Raw genomic sequence first — 23,257 nt, 5'->3', positions numbered from 1 at the left:
TATACACAAACCCAATTCCAAAAAAGTTGGGACACAAATCTCATAAACTTATATTTTATTCACAATACAATATAGATAACATATCAAATGTTGAAAGTGAGACATTTTGAAATGTCATGCCAAATATTGGCTCATTTTGGATTTCATGAGAGCTACACATTCCAAAAAAGTTGAGGCAGGAAGCAATAAGAGGCCGGAAAAGTTAAATATACATATAAGGAACAGCTGGAGGACCAGTTTGCAACTTATTAGGTCAATTGGGAACATGATTGGGTATAAAAAGAGCCTCTCAGAGTGGCAGTGTCTCTCAGAAGTCAAGATGGGCAGAGGATCACCAACTCCCCCAATGCTGCAGCGAAAAATAGTGGAGCAATATCAGAAAGGAGTTTCTCAGAGAAAAATTGCAAATAATTTGAAGTTATAATCATCTACAGTGCATAATATCATCCAAAGATTCGAGAATCTGGAACAATCTCTGTGTGTAAGGGTCAAGGCCATACTGGATGCCCGTGATCTTCGGCTCTTAGATGGCACTACATCACATACAGAGGATGCTACTGTCATGGAAATCACAACATGGGTTCAGGAATACTTCCAGAAAACATTGTCGGTGAACACAATCCACTGAGCCATTCGCCATTGCCAGCTAAAACTCTATAGGTCAAAAAATAAGCCATATCTAACATTGATCCAGAAGCGCAGGCGTTTTCTCTGGGCCAAGGCTCATTTAAAATGGACTGTGGCAAAGTGGAAACTGTTCTGTGGTCAGACAATCAAAATTTGAAGTTCTTTTTGGAAAACTGTGACGCCATGTCATGCAGACTAAAGAGGACAAGGACAACCCAAGTTGTTATCAGCGCTCAGGTCAGAAGCCTGCATCTCTGATGGTATGGGGTTGCATGAGTGTGTGTGGCATGGGCAGCTTACACATCTGGAAAGACCCCATCAATGCTGAAAGGTACATCCAAGTTCTAGAACACATATGCTCCGTAGAAGAATGATCCGGGTACTGAAACTTTTTTGAGATGTGTTGATGCCATGAAATTTTAAATCAACTAATTTAAACATTTGAGATGTCATCCATGTTGTGTTCTGAATAAAATATTAAAGTTTCAAACTTCCACATCATTGCATTCTGTTTTTATTCACAATTTGTACAGTGTCCCAACTTTTTTGGAATCGGGTTTGTATATATACAGAACAGACCAAAAGTTTGGACACACCTTCTCATTCAAAGAGTTTTCTTTATTTTCATGACTATGAAAATTGTAGAGTCACACTGGAGGCATCAAGGGCTCTTTGACCAAGAAGGAGAGTGATGGGGTGCTGCGCCAGATGACCTGACCTCCACAGTTACCGGACCTGAACCCAATCCAGATGGTTTAGGGGGGAGCTGGACCGCAGACAGAAGGCAAAAGGGCCAACAAGTGCTAAGCATCTCTCGGGGAACTCCTTCAAGACTGTTGGAAGACCATTTCAGGTGACTAGCTCTTGAAGCTCATCAAGAGAATGCCAAGAGTGTGCAAAGCAGTAATCAAAGCAAAAGAAGAACCTAGAATATGACATATTTTCAGTTGTTTCACAATTTTTTGTTATGTGTATAATTCCTTATATAATTCCACATGTGTTAATTCATAGTTTTGATGCCTTCAGTGTGACTTAACATTGTCACGAAAATAAAGAAAACTCTTTGAATGAGAAGGTGTGTCCAAACTTTTGGTCTGTACTATATATATATATATATATATATATATATATATATATATATATATATATATATATATATATATATATATATATATATATATATATATGGAGTGGAGTTTCTATGTGTTTTCTAGGGTGTTTTAGTAGTTCCCAGATGTACTAAAGAGTTCAACGTGGTTATTTGAAAGGGACATCCCCTAGATTTTGGTGTCTGGTCTTCAAACTCACATCTCCCATTATGTGAAATGGGGCTCAACATGCTCAAGTCAACCACTAGGTCACTGCGCTGACCCAAATGATCATTCTAAAAATGGGACTGGATCCATTGATTGATCCATTTACCTAGAACTACTTTCCTGATCCCTGGAGGCAAAGACCCAACTATTAATATCAAGAGCACCATCAAGGACTCCTGAATGAAACGATTAAGCTCTACGGATGGGAAAAGCAGATTCAAAACTTTCAGAACAGATTTCTAACACTCTGTGGTTAAAAAAAAAACAACTCCTTTAATCTGTTCCATCAGACCTGTTTTCCTCCAGATCGCCTGCTGTCTCACCTTCAGGTCTCTGTGCACGATGCCCATGTCATGCAGGTACTTCACAGCATCCAGGATCTGCTGGATGAGCTTACTGGCATCTTTCTCTGTGTAAAATCCTTTTTCCACAATCCTGTCGAAGAGCTCACCACCAGACACCCTGCCAATGGAAAAACAGAGAGATGCTTGCAAAGCTGTTTTCGGTGTCTGTGTCTCTCACACACACCAACGCACATGCTCACTCCTTTGCAATATTGATTTTTTATATTTTACCCCAGACAGACTGGCGCACAGCAGGATCACAGCAGAACCACATGGTGATGCTGTACTTCATCACAACCACCAGAGGAAGCTGTTTTACTCATTTTATGTTGACTGGGTAGAGTCTCTGTCTTTTACACATATCTCATTGTGTTTAAGTAAACTTCAAAGATGACTCATAGAAGTTCTGCAGCAGGAAGTCAATTTCATTCCTTAGAAGTGGTTACACTACACAATCTATTTTAACAGATCTATGTTTATTTTTAGGCACTAAAACAAACAAGAAAAATTTTATATATATATATATATATATATATATATATATATATATATACACATAGATATATATACATACATATATATATATATATATATATATATATATATATATATATATATATATATATATATATATATATAAATAACATTTTATCTCACAATTATTATTTCTGTAATGCAAAAAAAAAAAAAAAACTTCTCTATGTGGACAAATGATCTTAGATTATATTGTTTTTATTGTATTTTAATAATAAAATTGATTGTTTTAATTACAGTAATGAGAATTTGGGGAAATATGCTTTATTGTAAAAATAAATTTCACAAATGCAGTTAGTCTTATTGGTCCTAAGGACATGTTACTATGTAATTAGTGGGGTAAAACATATCAGCATTTCTCTGTGAGGTTAATCCATCTGCACAAGACATGTTGTCCATTTCCTTCTCAACACAAACAGTGCGGAGGCAGTGAAACTTCATTCAGAAGTGACTGTGTTTTGTCTCTTCACATGTGTAGGATGAAGGGAACGCTGAGGGTGGGATTTCACAGTCTGTGGTATTTGAAGCATCAAGACTGTGGGTGCTGACACACACACACACGCATGTACATGCATGCAGAGCTAATCTCTCACTGAGCTGAAAGCCCAGGCAAGCTTGAAGTCCTGCTGTCTGCATGCGGAGTTGCCATCACCCAGAAAATACGACAATGAACATCTCTCTCGCTTCCCTTTCTGTCATCCTGTCACTCTTGATCTCTCTGTTAACACCGCTGTTGTGGAAAATGACCCTTCGCCGTGTGTCTCTCTCCATTGCTTGCCATCCGTGATATAATCTGTCTCTCTCTTCTCGATACACGCAACTAACTCTCTCTCTCTTACTGACATTTTAGATAGTAGGTGTGAAGACGCAGGTGTGAGCATATTTTCCCAGCTCTGTTCAGTGGGCTTATGCGCCTGTGTGTGTGTGTGTGTGTGTGTGTGTGTGTGGTTGTTTATCCTTTTCCTTGATTTCTCAGTGGAAAAGACAATAGCGAAGCTCTCTGGCACATAAGTAATTAAAGAGGTTGACACTATGAGGGGGCGAGAGAGAGCCGAGGGGGGTGACACACACAGTCATGCAGTACCTGCTTCTCTGTAGCTGTATGGGGCCTATTAGAAAGACACATGATAGCTTCTAGTATTGTTCTGTGTGTCTCCTGTGGGAATCGTCTGGTCTGAAGATGAAATGTCATTTTTTTCATGCTAAAACAGTTTTTTGTTTTTTTGTTTTCAGTTCACATCTAATAAGTAAATCAACTGTAGGAGGCATTTTCAAAATATTTCTCTCTTTGCTTGAAAATCAAGACAAGCGGTGCATTTCGCAAAGGCATAGTTAGCAAACTATGATCTCAAGTTGTTTCATTATCGACTTAGTTCAATGATTCAGCGTTTCCCGAAACCAAAGTTCCAACGAACGTTTGCAAATTTGTGCGAATGGAACTCCAGCTATATATCATGCCGTATGTATACACAACTTTCATTTTGTATCTGTTCGTTTGTAAAGTGAATCAAAACCTGGTTTTTGAAGAACGTGCATGTGTATAAAAATGTAAAAGAATCATTTGACATAAGAGGGAACCTGACATTTCCATCTTGAAGCGATCGAGAAACAGAAGTTATTACTTCACTTTCAATTCTTCGAGCAAATGTTCAAACAGCAGATGTGTGAAAGAAGTTACTGGAGTTTCGGGAAACAGTCATGTTTTATTTTAGTATGTTAGAAAACACATGTAAGTAAGTGTACTTTGTTAAAACATGACATATGCCACGACAGCGCTCCCTTTGGCTGAGATTGCAACACATTCTTGCATTGTGTTATGGATGAATTCAATGAAAGTGTTTATATTCATATACTTATGTAGAGAATGTTTCGGGTCTAAATGTCTATATTTATGTTTGATAGCAATAATATTCATTGGAATAATGCCTTTGCATTTTTATTTGTTGCATACAGATGCTTTAAAGTTGGCTTTTGGCCAACATTGAGATCTTTAGGGATTTGTTTACCATAAAAGCCACACATCATCTGAACCTTGAGAGCTTTTAAGTCACGGAAATAAACGAGTTTGAGATAAGGAGCTAAAAACGGCAACCAGCACATGGCAGCTGCACTAGATAATAGCTGAATTGTTTGGAGGTGGGCTCACATACTCCATGTAGGAAGCATGAAAATATGGGGCGACAGCAAAGGTGAAATTAATGATCAACCACTCACAGTTGCATGACAAGGTAGAGGTGGGATTTGTTCTCAAAGATGTCCTCCAGGGAAACTATGTTGGCATGTTTAATCCTAGGACAGAGAGAGAGAAAAAAAATAGCATGTCAACTCAAGAAAAAGGCAAATATCTAGGCTTAGTACATCTTTACTAGTACTTCAGAAACAAACAATATACTTTCAGAATGCAATGTAGCATGAGAGAAAACAACGCAACAGTCTGCCGTGAAAGTGAGGCACAACTGTTTTGCATGTGATAAGATAAAATCAATCAAAAGCATTTGTATTATATTATAAAAATATCGCAAAACATAATTACTCATCCCTTGTTGTCTTAAAAAAAATAAAAACACTAATCCCTAATTTCCATTATTTATTCTGTAAAAATGGCAAATTATTTGAGCTGTAAAGTTTTTTTTTTTTGCCCATTTATAACCATTTTGGGGTTTTGTTTCATGATGTCATGGTAAAAATGTTGTAAAATTTTCTATAACTTAACACAAAAATTAAAATTAAGCAAATTCATCGCACTTGTACACATATGGTTTCCTACTTGTTGCTACATGGTTGAAACCGCAAGTAGTTTTTATGGTATAGCAACATTTCACAAGTGCTGCCAACTGAGCACAAATTGTTTTGAACCTCAAATATTCCTTTAAGGCACAGGACTGATCCACAGCATGCACATTTGTTTGGGTGGAGCCGAAAGTGTCATAGTGTTATAATTAGTGTTTGTGTTACTGCAGATTCACAGCTCATATTAACAGCTTTAATCAATCTGTCTCCAAGAGAGCTGTTCTGACACCAGATCTCCACTCGTCCAGACGAATCTCTGCCACAATGTTCTAGACTGTTAAACTGACCCAGAGATGCTTCATAAATATTTACCAAGGGGATCCGGAATCAGATTTCCTGTTGCCTATAGCCTGGGATGCCAAACAATTATGAAACCAGGTCTGAGTGCATTGACTGAGAAAGAGAACGAGAGAAAAACCAGACAGAGGAGAAGGGAGACAGCTCTCATTTGGTTCCATCAAATGTCTCATGCCTATTATAAACACAGTGTAAGACATGTTACTAACAACAGCATAATGTGACAGTTCCAGAGCAGCTGGCATGAGCTCTCGTACAGAGATGGCAACGAGCAAAAACATCTCACAAAAGTGAGGAAAAGTGTTTCAGCTTTATTTTAATCCACTGCCTTTAGTGGTCTGTAGGTATTTTCCCAATGCATTTTCTTCTCCACTGGGATTTCAAAACATTCTTCAATTAAAAAGTTCAAAGCAGTTTTGCATATTACCGGCCCGAGACTCGAACCCACAACCTTAGGATTAAGAGTCATACTCTCTAACCAATAGGCCAGGACTTCCCCCCAAAAATCTAAGATTATAAGAATACAAATAAATAAGGCTCAAGGTGCTCAGATTAAAACTAATATTTAGGTAGTTTGAGACTGCAAGAGACTGATAATTTGACTCAATCACATAACTGCATCTTTGCTTCTTTTTTGCACTTTTGTTAAGTTTTGTAATATACACAAACTCCAATAAATGGATATATTGATTTTCAATAATTCAACAGTCCAACGTTAATTATACCTGACATGGCAACTACTGTACATATTGTAAGTTAAATTGCATGTATGTATGTGTGTGTCACGCACACACACACACACACATACACACAAACACCCTACTGATTAAAAGTTTGGGATCAGTAAGACTAGTAATGTTTTTTTAAAGAAGTCTCTTATGCTCATCAAGGCTGCATTTAGTTGATCAGAAATACAGAAAAAAATATTTGTAAAAATTATTATTAGAATTGTCAATGTTGGCAATGTTGTGCTGCCATATTATTATTATTTTTATTTTTGAAACTGCGATACTTTTTTCAGGATTCTTTGATGAATGAAAAGTTAAAAAGAACAGCATTTTAGCATTCAATATATTCAACATATATAAAATATATGACTTCTTAACAATTTAAATTTTATTGCTGAATAAAAGTTTCAATAGCTATAAAAAAGAATACAAACTTTTGAACTGTAGGGTATATTGTTAGAATTTTTTTTTTTTTTTAATAAATGCTCTTATTTTTAACTTTTTATTCATCAAATAATCATTAAAAAAGGTATTACAGGTTCCCAAAACTATTAAGCAGCACAACTGTTGCCAGCACTGATAATAAATCAGTATATTAGAATGATTTCTGAAGGATCATGTGACACTGAAGACTGGAGTAACGATGCTGAAAATTTGGCTTTGCATCACAGGAATAAATAAGTAGTGTACAGTATATTAAAATGGAAAAATTGTATTTAACAATTTCAGTATTATATTGTTCCTGTATTTCTCAGTTTTGATGAACAAAAGAAACTCCTGTAAAAAACATTCAAAATAATTCTGATCCCAAACTTCTGACCCGTACTTTATCCTGACATTTCATCTTGGATGACATTTCAGGGAACTCCAAATGAACAAATTACGTCATGTAAAAAAAAAAAAAATCTTTCAGAAATGGTCTGATCAGAGCAGGGAGCAGTGAACACTGTGTAGGAACGCAGCTTGTGACATATTGAACAGACTGTACTTCCCTCCCACACAGCCTTGTGTTCATTCAAATTAAATATGCCGTCTATTCTGACTAAAGTCTATGAGGGGGTGGATTTTGTATTAATCTAGTGCATAATAGAAAAGAGTTAAAGAAGAATGCATAAACTAATGTCGCACATGTTCCTCCATGACCCCTGAGTCTCAGTCTTCACGGCCCCCACAAAGGTTTACAGCCCAGCTGATTATCATTGACTTACAGAAGGGTTGGATGAGTGTGTGTGTGGCATGTGTGGGCTCTAATTGAGCCGGGAATCCCACACACCTCCCCACTGGCAATACAACACGACAGAAGCACCTGAATGAGTCACCGAGGCTCATTCCTTCTCTCCTGTCTGCTACATGTACGCTCACCCACTCCCCTTCTCTCCTCCTCCCCTTTCAGGCATAGTGGAGGCCTCGTCTTTGACTTCTTCTAAACTACACACCACTCAACCGTGGGCAGTCAGAGATGACACGATTCCAAAGCAAGGTTATTATTGTTAATTAATTTGACTGGCTTACACTTAATTTTCAGGTGTCTGTGTCACAGCGTAATGACACATGAAAGTACTGTGTAGTATTTCTGTAATATCAAAGGAACAGTTCACCCATAGAATAGAGCACACGAAAACTGAAAAATTTTAGAAAATGGACTCACCGTCAGGTCATCCAAGATGCAGATGAGTTTTTCTTTCTTCATCGAAACAGATTTGGAGAAATGTAGCCCAAAAATTAGCATTACATCACTTGGTTAGCAATGGATCCTCTGCAGTGAATGGGTGCCAGCAGAATGAGAGCTGATGAAAACATCACACGTAATCCACGTTTTTAACTTCAAACTATTTATGGATATGAAAAGATGACTAAAGTTAAAATGATTGATCACTTGATGGATACATAACAATGGATTTGTTTATTACAAACAAGCTTTTCACCTCACAAGATGTTAATTCATGGACGGGAGTCATGTGGATTACTTAAATTTGTGGATTATTGTGATGTTTTTATCAGCTGTTTGGACTTTCATTCTGAAGGCACCCATTCACTGCAGAGGATCCAGTGGTGAGCAAGTGATGTAATGCCACATTTCACCAAATCTGTTTCGAATTAAGAAACAAATTCATCTGTATCTTCGATGGCGTAAAGGCGAGTACTTTTTAAGGCAATGTTTATTTTTTTTGGTAAACTTTTACTTTAATAAACAACACATAGTTTCTATTTAAAATTTTAATTACAAGTGGGAAACTCGTTGAAATTTCTTCAACTCCCAAGGTCCTGAGTTGGGGGGGTGTCAGTGAGAAAACCTATTTAACGCAATGTAAGGTGCATCTGTATTTATTCTGTATTTTTTTGGTCGATTTGTTAAAATGAATGAAAGGATTCTTTTTTTGCCATTTACAATAAAACTAAGTTGCATATAAAAAAATATGATATAAAAAAGTAGGCCTAACGCTATAATTAATTAGTTATGAAACATAATGCGATTAAAATATTTTAACATAGTTGAATATTTAACTACACGTACATCATCTTACATTTCATTTAGCTGACAGCTGACAAATATGATGCAGGGTGACAACCATCAATGCAGTTATGCCCTAAAATTTAAGATTTTGGGGCAAAAAAAGGCCTGTATGAGGTTTTTCACAAATCGAGTGCTGTTTATGTCCAAGAGTGCAAATGTGATTTTTCTACAACAGTTCAGTAAATATGAAGTCAGTAATGTGCTATATTTTAAACACAATTTTGTTTGCTTTTTGCTCAATTTTGCTAATGAAAATATTACCTATAAAGTCACAGCAGAATTGTTGTGCGTCTGTTTGATAGCAGTGTTTAGTTTCTGAATGAATCTGCGTTTTGAACGAATCATGTGAATCAATGAATCTAAAGGCCATTCATAGATACAGCCATTTTCGTAATTCCTGGATGAATCAGCCATTTGAATGAATTGAACGACCACATGCTGGCAGTTTTAGTTTCTTCTTTAGAATGTTTTTTTTTTTTATTATTAATTCATTGATATCACAGGGATATTAAATCGCTACACCATGTGATTGATAAGAAAAACTAATTTAATTGATTGACAGCCTTAAAAAAAGATATGAATACATAAACAATTCAGTTATCAGAAGCTTTATACATTGAATAAAAACAAAAAAACAAAAACACATGGATGCACATTCTTTACTTATTACTTCGTAGAAGATGAGTTTAAAAATGATGTCGATTTTTTTTTGTCGCCGTCTTGCTCCAACCAAAGTGATATGAAATCACCTGATGCCGTAATTACGACTTGCAAACTAAATATAAACTTTCGAGAAAGACTTGAACGCAACATATTTGACAGTATGGAAGCACAGATATTTCTGTTAAACTGCAATTTTAATAAGCAAAAAAAAAGAGAGATGGCACACAGTTATTTAATTTATAAAAATTCACTACACTTCTTCACAACCTTCTCTATGATGATGTATGCAGGACTTCACCAATAAGTTTGTCTGTATAACTTCCACCCCTTTCTTACAATCAGCTGCAAGCTCGTGTTGAGATTTTCCCTTCATTCGATCAACCACGGAAGTCATTGCCCTACATACTGTATGCCACAGCACAAATGAAAAGATCTTTCACAACTTCCATTAATTTGCAAATTTCATAAGCATTAAATTACACAGCACAATACAATTTTATTAAACTCTTAGCTACAGTACAATGATTGTTTTTTTCACACTTATGATGTAGCAGTACATTGTTTTTTTTGTTTGTTTTTTGGCCAAAATCAGGCACCTTAGAAGGCAACACAATGTTGCAGCCTACTGTACCTCTTAGAACAGTCTTCACATTGAAGCAATGATGCCTTAAATTTGCTGTCTAAGTAGGACAGCACATTAGGTTTTGCACCAGAGTTAAATAAATGAGGATGCAGTTGGTTTTTAAAACCCTAGTTTAAGTCTAAAGCCCTTTCACTGGTGCCAGCAGCGTTGAGAAATGTGACTTTGCAGCAGGCTGTGAGTGCTTCTCTCAAATCTCTCTGCGAAACGCTGTGCCTCTTTGCCTGTGGTAACCCGGGCAACCCAGACACTAAAAATAGCGTCGGCGGCTCCGGCTTCAGTCATTCCCTCAGAGCTTTATGATTCCAGAGGTTTAAACACGAGCTTCTTAACACACAAACAAATCACTTACTGTCCTCTCACCCTGAGATAGCACGGCTGTTACACGTATATGAAGATCTTAATGGACTTCACAACCATGGGCCTCACTGTTCATACAGCTAGTAGGTGGTGATATTTAAAGTGTGTGTTTGTGTGTGTCGTGCACATCCGTAAATGAACTGAAACAGCGGTTTCAGTGACTCACTTGTGGAGCACGGCGATCTCATTTTCAATGCTGTTCTCTTTCCCCTCCAGAGCTTTTTTCGGGATGCATTTTATCGCCACTAGCTTTCTCGTCCTCTTCTCCTCTGCGAGCATCACCTCAGAAAAAGCCCCTCTGTAAGACAAGATCCATATAATCAATCAGTGTCAGTTTTACCAATCAGTATTAACCAATTTTTGCACCGCAGAAGTGAATTATACCTGAAATTAATTTAAATACATTTACACAGACTGTTTCATGCAGCTCAGAGTTGGGATGAATGCATTTACTCTGCATTTACAATTGCATAAAAGATGTTATGAGAATTCAGTAAGAAGGTCCTACATGGACAGATATATAAGCAGTTAGACTATAAATAGCATATACATTTCAAAACATTTCATGATTATTTGAACAAACTTTAACTAAAGATTAACAATTATTATAAATGTATATAACATTAACAAACGAAAAACTAAAATCAGAAATGTTGCATTGGCTCATAACTGAAATATTTTTAATTACTAAAATGACTCAAATTGAAACAAAAATGAATGAAACTACATTAAAAAAAGCACATGACAAAATATTTTAAATATTAATACACACTACAATAGTTTCCTAAATAATATTCAAATAATAAAGGTTCCTGGGCCTGAAAAGGTTGGCAACTGGCTGCACGATATTGGGCAAAAATTATATTGCGATATTTTATTTTTCTGCGATATATATTGCGATATGAAATCTAATCAAATTTTTTACTAAAAAACAAAAATGGGGTGAGCACACTTACATTCTCATTTTAAATGATTTAACCATCAACACCATCGTGTCAATTGATTAATATGCGCGAGTGAGAGAAAGCAAGACAGCGTCCGTGTTGTTTGAAGTCGGTGAGCGTGCGGCCGGGGCTCTCTCTCTCACTCTGTGGAACTCTCTCCCCCCATCACTCCGTTTTGTTAACACTATCTCTGAATTCAAATCCATGCTCAAAACACACCTATTTTCTGAATGTTATAGGTCTTAGTGTGTTTTTTTTATTTTTTACGTTATTTTTTTTCCTCTCTCTCTGCTGGTTGCTGCCCCATCTACACAATTCTCACTTACTGTACCTGCACTCTCATTTGCCTATTGTTGTTCTGTCTGCTCTCTTTGTCAATTGCCTTTATTGTTGTTTGTTTATTGTAACGTGTCCTTGAGCTCTGGAAAGGCGCTATATAAATAAAACTTATTATTATTATTATTATTATTATTACTCTCTCTCTCTCTCTCTCTCACACGCTCTCTCTCTCTCTCTCTCTCGTGCGCGCGTGCGTGCGCTCACTCTCTCTCTCTCTCTCTCTCTCTCGCGCGCTCTCTCTCTCTCTCACTCTCCCTTGCTCTTTCTCTCTCGCACTCTCTCTCTCTCGCGCTCTCTCTCTCGCTCTCTCTCTCTCGTGCTCTCTCTCTCTCTCACTCTCTCTCTCGTGCGCTCTCTCTCTCTCTCTGCCCTGTTAAACTAACAGGACTTAAAAAAACATGCAAATGATAAACTTTCACTCTATGATGGTTAAGCTGTACAATTAATCCGCGAATCACATTCGTTAAGGGCCGGGGAGCAGCTGGTCCCTACAGTTAATGAATAACGGATCAACTACGACAGCCTACATCGCACATCCTGTGATGTGACTATCATGGATTCGTACATCGCGATATCGATGCTTTAACGACACATCTTGCAGCCCTATTGGCAACCCCAAAACATTAAAGGCAGATGCCTATATGCAAGATTCCTGTTGACATAAGTGACATCCTGCTGGGAAAGCTCTTTTGTTATTTTAGTTTTAAGTTTTCTAGTGAAAGACACAGATGGGCTGAATGTTGACTCAGACAGACCTGTCTCGACAAGACCTAACCAGACACAACTTGGTACAATGGCAAGTAATAAAAGCTCTTCCATGTAAATGTGATAAATCAGCTGTGAATGAGACAAGACGATTCAGTTTCTATTTCTGTAGCCCTGTCCACAAAGAAATTTCTCTGGCTCATAGGTCACTCCACCGCTGAACATCAAACACTTTTAACCGTTAGAGCTAGTGGATTGGTTGAAGATGGAGAAAAACAGGAAGCAGATACTAAAAGACTTCCTCTGAAGGGATGACACAGGAGGTGAGTTCTCTAGAAGAGTTCAGGATTCAGATGAAGTATTTAAACGCTGCTTTCTGATTAGATCAAAAACACTGATTCATTCAGGAAATAAACAACATTAGTGTGTTTGGGTCAGAGACACATGATGTTTAACTTTGAGCTGGATCTGAGGAAAAATTTGGTCTGAAATGGAAGTGATATCAAATAGAATTCGAGTTTATTTATTCTCCTGGTTAAACTTGAATGTCTTCAAAATTCAAAGTTTTTTTTTCCCCCTATGTTTACATGAAGCGATATAGACACGTACACAAGGTGATTTCCCGCATATCACATCATTTTATCCAACAATTCAATTCAATTTAATGTTGTGAGCTACACTTTAAACAGTTTTGTCAATATTGTCTGTACTGTTTTTACTTTATTAAATCGCACTGTGCCTTCAATCAACATGCAGTCTTGTTACTAATTGAATTTAAGTTTAGAACGATCGTGAGTCAATAATTCAATGATCCATTTAAAGTCATATGCTTAGTTCCCAAATTATTTAGCCATTTCAGCAAATTGGTTGAATAAATAACTGAATGACTTGCCCATCAAGCCACTGACTTGCTACTATCTAATGGAGGTTTTAGTTTCATATTTAAAGTTGTTTAAATTTATAACAGCATATTTAAAACGTTTATCTAATAACATATTTTATGCAATTGTAAATGCAGAATAAAAGCATTCAGACCACGTCTGAGCTGCAATAAACAATATGTGTTAATAGATCTAAATTCACTTCAGCTAAAGTATCTGCATCACTTCTAGTGCAAAAATAGATTTGGTTAATACTGATTTAATTTGATAAAAAATTTAAGGCGTGTTATTGATATCATTTAATTTATTGATTAAAATGCGGAAATGTGACAAAAGTTGATGCATACAAATTTGAAAAGTTAGAAAAAAAATGTCAATGTGCAAATGCTACTGGAAACCAATTTAAGAAGGGCTAATACAGTCACTTAATATAAAATTAATTAATTTCATCAAAATAAATTTTTAAATTACTTGAATAGTAATTACTAGAACTAATACTGAACAGAATTACTTAAACGTAAACTAAAATGAAAACTGTAAATATAAATATAAATTTTCGAAATATTAATGAATTCTAATAGTATTTAAAAATTAAACAAATTTCACTGGTTCCTCAGTCAGGAAAAAGCAACATTGGCAACATTATAACATTATAGGCAGATTCACACAGTAGTCCTAAAACTCAGATGCAAAAAAGATTTTGTTGATACTGAAAGTGTAGTATTATTCTAGTTGCATTTACTGATTAAATGTGAGAATGTGGCATAAAAGATGATTCACATGTCTAATAGAAAAAAAATCCCCTTAAAGGTACAACTGCCACTGGAAATTAATGTAAGCTTCAGGAGTCAGCCATCAACAACCAGCCAAGGCACCAGCACAAAAACACACTTAGCAAAATACTGTCTAATTATAAGAAAATAACATTTTTGTCAATACTACACACCCCTAGTTTCAAGTGAACAATAATTTACTATGTGTTGATATATCCTCGGTTGATTCAGTTGTTTCTATACCATTACACACAAAGATCCACACAGTCACGAGACCAGAAGATCCGTGATCAGGCCTAAAAGCTCTGATATCATCAGCAAACCACCCAGTCTGTTCAATATTTGAGAATGGAATGAAGATTAAGAGTAAACTCATTATTAAACAGGATGTGATTATAGCTCCTCAGCAGCTCAGATCCGGCCACACAGACTTATCAACGAGAGCTCAGCGCAGCCATGGAGGACAAACACTGATATGATACACAGTTAAGCCTGCATGTGTGTATGTGTGTGCACATGACAGGAGAGGATGAGAGAAGGCTGCGGGCTAAACTGCCAATGCTCAGCATGCGGAGACACATATACTTGCTTGTTTACAGCAATGCCACACTAGTGCTGACACACAACTGAACATGATGGTGCACAGATATCGATGTGACGAGTGTAAAACAGCAGACCCCGCGTACAGTATGTCAAACGTGTTTTGTTTTAGTCATGTAATGTTCAGTGCTGGGACCTCATCAAACTAAATATGGTTCAACACTGGGATCAGTTGCTCTGCTGTGCACACTAACACACACAAACTAGTCAACACTATTCGGACTGCACATGTAGGACTGAAACAGGAAGTCTTAGTGAAGTGAGAAAAAAAAAAGTGTTCTCTAGCTAAAAATATCTGCACAGATGTTACATGAGTTACAACTGAGTAAAATGTATACATACACGTAACAATGCAGTAAATATGGATACAATGATTTCAAATGATACAAAACAGAAATGTAGAATGTTTTAATATTTACAATTTCTGAAGCAATTAAGCTGTTGATTGCTGCAACCAGAGCACTGACAAGTCATAACCAGTCATTCAAGACCAGTTTTGTGAACTGGATTAACCGATCACTAGAAAAGATTTGACTCAAAAACTCAGTTTCATCACTAAGTTATCATATGGGGGAGTGAGTGGTAATGGCATAGACCATAGACTGTATAAAAACATGGACGTGGTGTCCGTGACGTCACCCGTAGACTCCTGAAGAGAGTTTTTGAAGCCTAAAGTGTGAAGAGCGAGCTGTCGCCATCTTGGCAGCGCGTCACTGCGCGACTCTCCCAGACAATCGAAAATTGGCAAAAGGGCGGGAGCTGGTTGCTGAAGCCACGCCCACCTAGCGAGACGGCTGTGACAGCAGTGGCAATTCACCTGTCAATCAAGTGGCCACGCCCTTAATTATGCAGAACTTTAAGGCTTAATATAATTTAAACGGATGAGTTATGAAAAAATTCACCCCCCTCACAGTTGTCATGAAGGGCAAAATTAGCTATATAGACCAAAATAATTTTTTGCACCAGGCTGAAAACATGTTTTTTTCTACTGTAAAGTTGGGAATTTTAACATGGGGAGTCTATGGGATTTTGCAGCCAGTCTCAAGTGGCCAGTCGATGAATTGCAGTTTTAATCAACTCCTTATTGGCTTTACTAGAGAGTGCGGGAGGTTGCCGCTCGGCATTGACACAATTTTCCAGGGTGTTGCAATGTGGTTGTTAATGTACTCTGAATGTTTTTTGGTAGGGGTAGACAATTTATTGGTATTTCAGTACAATATGATTTATCTTAAGACTTAAACTCACTAATAATTTAATATCAGAATTATGAGAGCCACGTTTTGGTCACACAGGGCCTCATTTATCAATCTATCTTTGGACAAATCAAATTATGACAGGGTTCACGTGTGATTCGTGATCAACTCATATGCCGCCAATCACATGGTGAGAATGATCATACATTGATAAATTTTGCGTCTGAAAACAATCGTCATTTAAACGCCACGCCCGGGTTAGAAGCCTTGCCCCTAGAGTTTACGACATGGAGAAACATAACCCAGCGAAAAGGAGGCAATAATCTAATGAAAGAGAACATGATCTCACTCCAAAAACACATGCTAAACTTGTCATTTCAAACTATTTCATTCATTTACGTTTATTATACGTATATTACATATCGGTACATATAATTAAACAAATTATTTAAATTGAATGGTATACATAACAGAACAAGAATGAAAAATAAGTAGCTATAACATTATATAATAAACTATAAAATAAAACACAAATTAGACTATAGCAGCATTCAATGGCATACAAACATTAAGATAAAATGATTTTTATTTTAAGCAAAACTGAAATGGAATTTCACAAGCCTCTCTCATTCGACCATAATCCAGATGTTTCCATTTTGCCATGCAACATTTAGTTGCTAAACTATTATTTGTTAAGATAAAAAGCATTTACTTTCCTCGTGTTCCAATATCCACTTTAAACGTCATCCTTCACATAAGCAAAATGTGTTTGTTTGGGTGCTGCACACTGATTTTAGAGGACCTTTTACATTGACCACTGTAACTTTGGTATTTACTTGTCTGCATTTTCTTTTTAGGATGAATAGCTGAAATGTCAAGTTAGCAATGCTAGGAATGTTGCGTGTATGTGTGTGGGGGGCCAGTGCAATGAGTTGGATTTAATCAAATAGGAGAAAACCTAAAGAAAACATAAATCGCAAGTTTCAGAACAGGAGGCATGGAGGAGCAACAATAATGTACATTATGTGGAAAATAATGTGTTATATTTCATTAAACGTCTTGTCTTCAGAAAGCACTGGGGATTGTGGAATGCTATAGAGCAAAGCAGCACATTCCTCTCCAGTCAGTGACACAAGTGGACGGCCATCTGGTGGAGCCAAGGGACGTGGACTAGATTAAAACACAGGCCTGTCTGTTGTGGCTTCCTGATTATACTTCCTGAATGACACAGAGGACAGAGGAAGGGTCGCTGGGCCAGAGATGGACTCCAAAATATGAACTTTAATTAGTTATGATTTTGGAAAAGCACATTTATTTTCTATGATCTTCTTTGATTTATTTTTCACTGAGATTGTCACAATGCACTCTTCGGCTGAATAATGTTTCTGCCTACTATTTGGAGCAGCCATCGACATCTTTGGGAGAATGTCTATAATACTCTCACATGCGCTCTCATTTATCTTCTCTTTCCCTCCATTAAGCACTCTTTCCCATTAATATACTGTCTATTTCTCTCTCTTTCTTTCTCATGTTCCATTAACAACAGTCTGTCGGGTTTTTGTTATGGCTTCTGCTGGGTTTGACTTCTTTTCAATACATTTTTAAGGAATAGTTCAATTACCTATAGTTGTAGTCCAAACTTTAATCAGTTCAAATCATAAACCAATCATTAAAACCTCTTTGATGAACTGGATCAACCGATTCTTTGAAAAGATTTCGCTCATCACATAATGTTATCAAATGGCTACTTTTATAATACATTTATGGTGCATCCATGTAATTTTGGAAGCTTAAAGCTTTAATTGTTTGTTCTAATAGCATTAAAAACAGTGACCAGTACAATATTAAAGATTTCTTCACACTAAATTAGAGCACTGAGGCAAACAAACTTCATGGGGACGTGACCTTTTTTTTTAGAAAACTAATAATCTAATCTAATTAGATACCACAAACAATTTAATAATTCATCTCTCAGGAGACCGACGCCGCATGACATCTTGCTTCCTGAGGCAGTGCTCAGCCTAAATTCAGTTCAGCGCAGGTCCCACAGACTTGACACAGAACCGTCACTCGTACTTATGTAACCTTCCCCAAAATAAACAAAAAAGCAGGTGCAGCTTTTGTGCTGGAGGCCAGATTGAGACTGAATCGTGTGAATCAAGTCAGATGGCCCAGTGTTTCTGGACGGATGCCATATATCTCTGCTTAGCTCAGGTTCAACTCCAGAGTGTGTGTGAAATCAGCTGATCTGAGAACAGCACTGCTGATTTGACACTTTTAGATCAGAATCTGTATTGGGACAAGGCAGGCTGATTCTGGGTGAACCAATTATTTACATTACGGTACATATGGCATAAGCATGCTACAGTCAGACACAAATGCACACAATGGAGCACACACACACACACACACACACATAATCCATTAAGCATAAAGTGGTTATGAAAATTGTAAATCAGATGACCAGTAAGTAAGTGTGTTTGTCTCGATCCTAAACTCTATGAAAACATAAAACTAAAGGACAGTAGTCTTGACAATCCAAAATAACAATAAAGCAATTATCTTTACTGCTATGATATACTATTCACTATATGCATCTGTCCTATTCCTTTAGTTCATTGTGATAGTGTAGCTGAATGTTTCTGGCACACAGATGATGTGATTCACAGATGTCGTACAGTGCACTTAGAACGCAGTGGCTCAGGGTCGCACACAAACATGCACAAACAGCAGCACTGAATGATCCCTCCGGATATTTTTGTTTCCAAAGCAGGAGTTGCGACCTCACACGGTTGCCGTCGGCCGAGCCCAGAGGTTAGCCCGCAGACACTACCATTAAACATTAACAGACAATATCTGTAATGACTAGACTAGACAAACAGAAAAAAGAAGTGTTTAATGTTATCTGTATAAAGGGAACACTATTTGTATGGGCCCTTCACGGATGTTCACTTCCACATGGCCTTTTATGAAGTGTACATATGACGGTCCGATGAAAGGAAGTAATTTCATTTGTGTTTTACACAAAAAAATACATATAGCACAAATGTGTAATAACATTCAAAGCTATGTTTCAAAAACTAGCAAACTGCCTTGCTTTTCCTTGCCTTGTTTTGAGAGCTGCATTTGCATTTTGTGTCTTTTGCAGCACCTCAGATGTGACATTGTGTTTTAAAAATTTGGTGCTAAAGTAAAAAGTTGTTTAGCTTCTGTGTGAAAAACACGTTTTGTGTGAATAGTCCCGAACTGATTTGCTGAACACTACGCTGCATCTTTACATGCACAAGACACCCAAATTGCTACTGATTTTGGAATTAGCATGTTGCTAAGCTAACACCCCAATAATAAACTGTATAACTGTAACTGTAATCGCACACACAAATTGGGTTATAGTCAAATTAAGTTCAATTTTTTTTTTTTATTAATACTTAACGGTCCTGAATAAAATTTGAGTACATTTGTAACATTTCACCTAATGTTAGCAGTATGAACTTTAGTGTTTTCTTTTTCGGTTAAGGCTGCCGGTTCCTGTTTTTCCTTATATGGTTTTGTTGTTCATGTTCAGTTTAACTCTTGAGTTAATTTGCTCATTAGTCATTATAAGTTAACTCCCATCACCTGTTTACCCTTGTCAGCTGTCCTATTTAAAGTCTCCTTTCTGTTCTGTTTACTGTATGTTATTGTTAAAAGACATTTTGTGGATTATATTGGTCTCCATCGCCTTCCGGAACAGTAACACCTAACTTGTATGTCACTGTGGATAAATTTCAAGTTCAGCATGGATTTTTTTTTTTTTTCCTGTAATATATGCATGTGATTGTAACTTCAATTCTGGACAAAATAAAGCATCTTAAAAGCTACCTGGTCACTTTTGAAATAGCGTTCACATTGGAAGCAGTATAGTAGTAGGTGGGTTGGGAATGGCTGATAATAAAGAATACACTGCGAACCATCACTTGAGGTGAAAAAAACATTTTTCCTGTGAAAGTCTGACTTGATGAGCACCACCTCATGAATGCATCTGCTTGTGCAAGATGGGCACACCTGCTCCAGGAAATGGGGGAGGGGCTGATGATGTAATTATTAATGAAGCAGATTAGTGGGCCGGGGGGATATGGAGAAACAAGCGACAGCAATCAGAAGATTCAACTTTCATTCCTGGGATAATCGCTGCAGAAGACACTCCTCGAGTGCCTCATGACACACTCACTCGTGTGTGTGAATGGATGGAAAACTGTGGCAATGCCCCTGAGACTTGTGTTTGTGGGTGTATATGCGTGCAAATGCGTGTGTGCATAATGATTGGTGATTGAATAATAAATGCACGGGGACACCTCATGGTGTTTACCAGCCTGGTAGAGACACCTGCTCTCTGCTCTTTCACACACACACACACACACACACACACACACACACACACACTTTTGGTTACTGCTCACACCTCTTCTAGCACATAACAAATGATTAAAACCAAGCAGTGCAACCGGTTTTCAAAAAAAAAAAAATAATAATAATAATAATACAAAATATATATATATATATATATATATATATATATATATATATAAAATAATAATAATAAGTTTGCTTGCTCTGTGAGTGTGTGAATTAATAGCATATAGTTTCATCTACTAAACTCAAACGCGTACACACATACATGCATGCATATATATATTTGTGTTTGTGTGTTTGGAAGAGATTCATAATCTTCCTATTTAATTGTGAACAAACAAGACATGTTTACATTCATTCTCACGGTCTTACAAGCATCTTAAAAACATGTCCTTCCCCGATAAACTTTTATACCATACGATAAAGAACAAAATACATATATAATAATATAGAGTATAGTATAGTTGGCCGTATCACCCAGCCCTATAACAGAGTGTTTAATGCTGAATAAATATATGCAATGCACAAACAAAGTGACTTAATTTTCATTTCTTTACAGAGAAAAACAAACATCAAATTGCTGTTAATACCAAATTATGTGGTTTTCACTTTAAATATTTGTGCTACCACCCAAGCTGCTCTGACAACACTTTGGATGACACACTATGTCCATCTTGCTGTGGGTTAAACCAACACTCACAAGAGCCATGACTGCATCCGCTAATAAGCAGCAAATGGAAATCCAACATGCCTTACTGTGCTTCACATCAATGAAAGAGAAAGCATTACATCACTATGGCAACTCCGTGATTGGGTTCAGCTCAGTGCCTATTCTGAGGGATTATGGGTTCTTCATAATCAGATCAAGTACCTGGAGGAATCAAAACTGGATATCCAAGTGCTGAAACATTCTTCTGTTCAACAGGATGTTACACAGCAAAACAAAGCCAAGGCAAGCATCATTTTTACTACTGCACATGGATTTGAATAAACCCAGAACACTAAGCTCATTCCACTATGTTTGTACTACAGACATATAAAATATAGATAATAGATTTAACACTCAAATGAAAACTAGATATGCTGTGTTGGCAACTAACTGAAATGAAATAAACTATGAAATAGACTAACTATGCTAAAATGAAAAAGGAAATAAATACAAAGTTATATGTGACCCTGGACTGCAAAACCAGTTTTTCTGAATTTCTGAAAAATAAGCTTTCTATTGATGTATGGTTTATTAGGATCTGATAATATTTGGCCGAGATACAACTGTTTGAAAATCTGGAATCTGAGGATGCAAAAAAAAAAAAAAAAAAAAAAAATCTAAATACTGTGAAAAACGGCTTTAAATTTGTCCAATGAATTCTTAGCAATACATATTACCAATCAAAAATGAAGTTTTTATAGATTTACAGTAGGACATTTACCAAATATCTTCATGGAACATGATCTTTACTTAATATCCTAATGATTTTTGGCATAAAAGTAAAATCAATAATATTTACCTATTCAATGTTATTTTTTTTATTATTTATTTTTGCTATTGCAAAAACATTAACCCAGCGACTTAAGACAAAATGACAAAAGCACAACAAAATTACTCAATTTTAAAGTACATTTAAAATGAAACCTGAAACCATGAAACTAAATCAAAATATTAATAAAAACTATAGAAGTAATAATATAAAAAGTTACAATGGTCTACATGTTCTACTAGTGTAAACATTTTAAGAGGACTCTTAAAAGTATGAAAAAGCAGACAATTGACTTTTCCTTGTCTGATGTAGTAAACAGACAGCAGGCAAAATAAACAAACAAACAAAAAACCCTAAAATTAAAATACTACAATTAAAAAAAAAATAGTATACTAAACTAAAATTAAAAAGTGAACTGAACCTAATTCAAAATAGAAATTATTATTAAAATACAAAATAATATTACATAAATAATACTACAATATCTGTTGCTCAAACTGTAGAGAATGGCGCTAGCAACAACAGAACAAAAGGAATGTTGACGATCAAAATTATAGAAGTTAGAACATTTAAATATATAATATTGATTCAACTCTTTGACTGAATGATCAGTTTTCACAAGGGATTTCTGACATTGGACAGCAGCTGAATGGACCTCTGTTCACGTCTGTTCACGTCTGTAAGACATCTGACACCTCACCGTGTGCTGTAGACCACCTCCTGCTGTGTCCCGGAGTGACTTCTTAGGGCTGGGAGAACGAGTGTGAGTCATGCTATTGGAAACAGAGCTAGAAGTCTTCTTGAGAAACCCCAAATGCTGACTTGTTTGTCTTAAGGCACCTAAAGCTAAGCAGGTCTGACACAATTATGCTGACCTGACAGAAATTCGTCAAACCGCTGGCTGTCCTACGCTCTCGCCGTCTATCAATCACTGAAATGAAAGTATGAGAGCACAGGGTCAGGAGCAATAGCAGCGTGCAGAGGTGATCCATACTCTGTATTGATTTTAGATTATTCCAGTGCTTCCAAACTTCCCACTCACTGCCAGCCCTGTAAAGCATGATGGGAAGCGCCATAGTTCTCGCAGTGCTACTAAATAAGGCTGGACATGTGATCTGTTGTTGAAAAGAATGACATG

The 23,257-nt window shown here is 36.6% G+C and overlaps 1 protein-coding gene across 2 annotated transcripts in view; it reads right to left on the bottom strand.

Annotated features, from left to right (window-relative positions):
- Positions 1–23,257, bottom strand: part of LOC113069417 (calcium/calmodulin-dependent protein kinase type 1-like) — a 44,194-nt gene that overhangs the window by 5,277 nt on the left and 15,660 nt on the right. For both annotated transcript variants that reach the window (XM_026242509.1, XM_026242508.1), the window contains exons 3-5: positions 10,981–11,112; positions 5,036–5,110; positions 2,267–2,405 (exon numbers count right to left, since the gene is read on the bottom strand). In XM_026242509.1, the coding sequence (XP_026098294.1) occupies positions 2,267–2,405; positions 5,036–5,110; positions 10,981–11,112 (346 nt within the window). The remainder of the gene's footprint in view (positions 1–2,266; positions 2,406–5,035; positions 5,111–10,980; positions 11,113–23,257) is intronic.

This window comes from Carassius auratus, unplaced genomic scaffold (genome assembly GCF_003368295.1).
Source record: "Carassius auratus strain Wakin unplaced genomic scaffold, ASM336829v1 scaf_tig00001591, whole genome shotgun sequence".
NCBI classification, from domain to species: Eukaryota; Metazoa; Chordata; class Actinopteri; order Cypriniformes; family Cyprinidae; genus Carassius; species Carassius auratus.
This window is presented reverse-complemented; position numbering and strand designations above follow the sequence as displayed.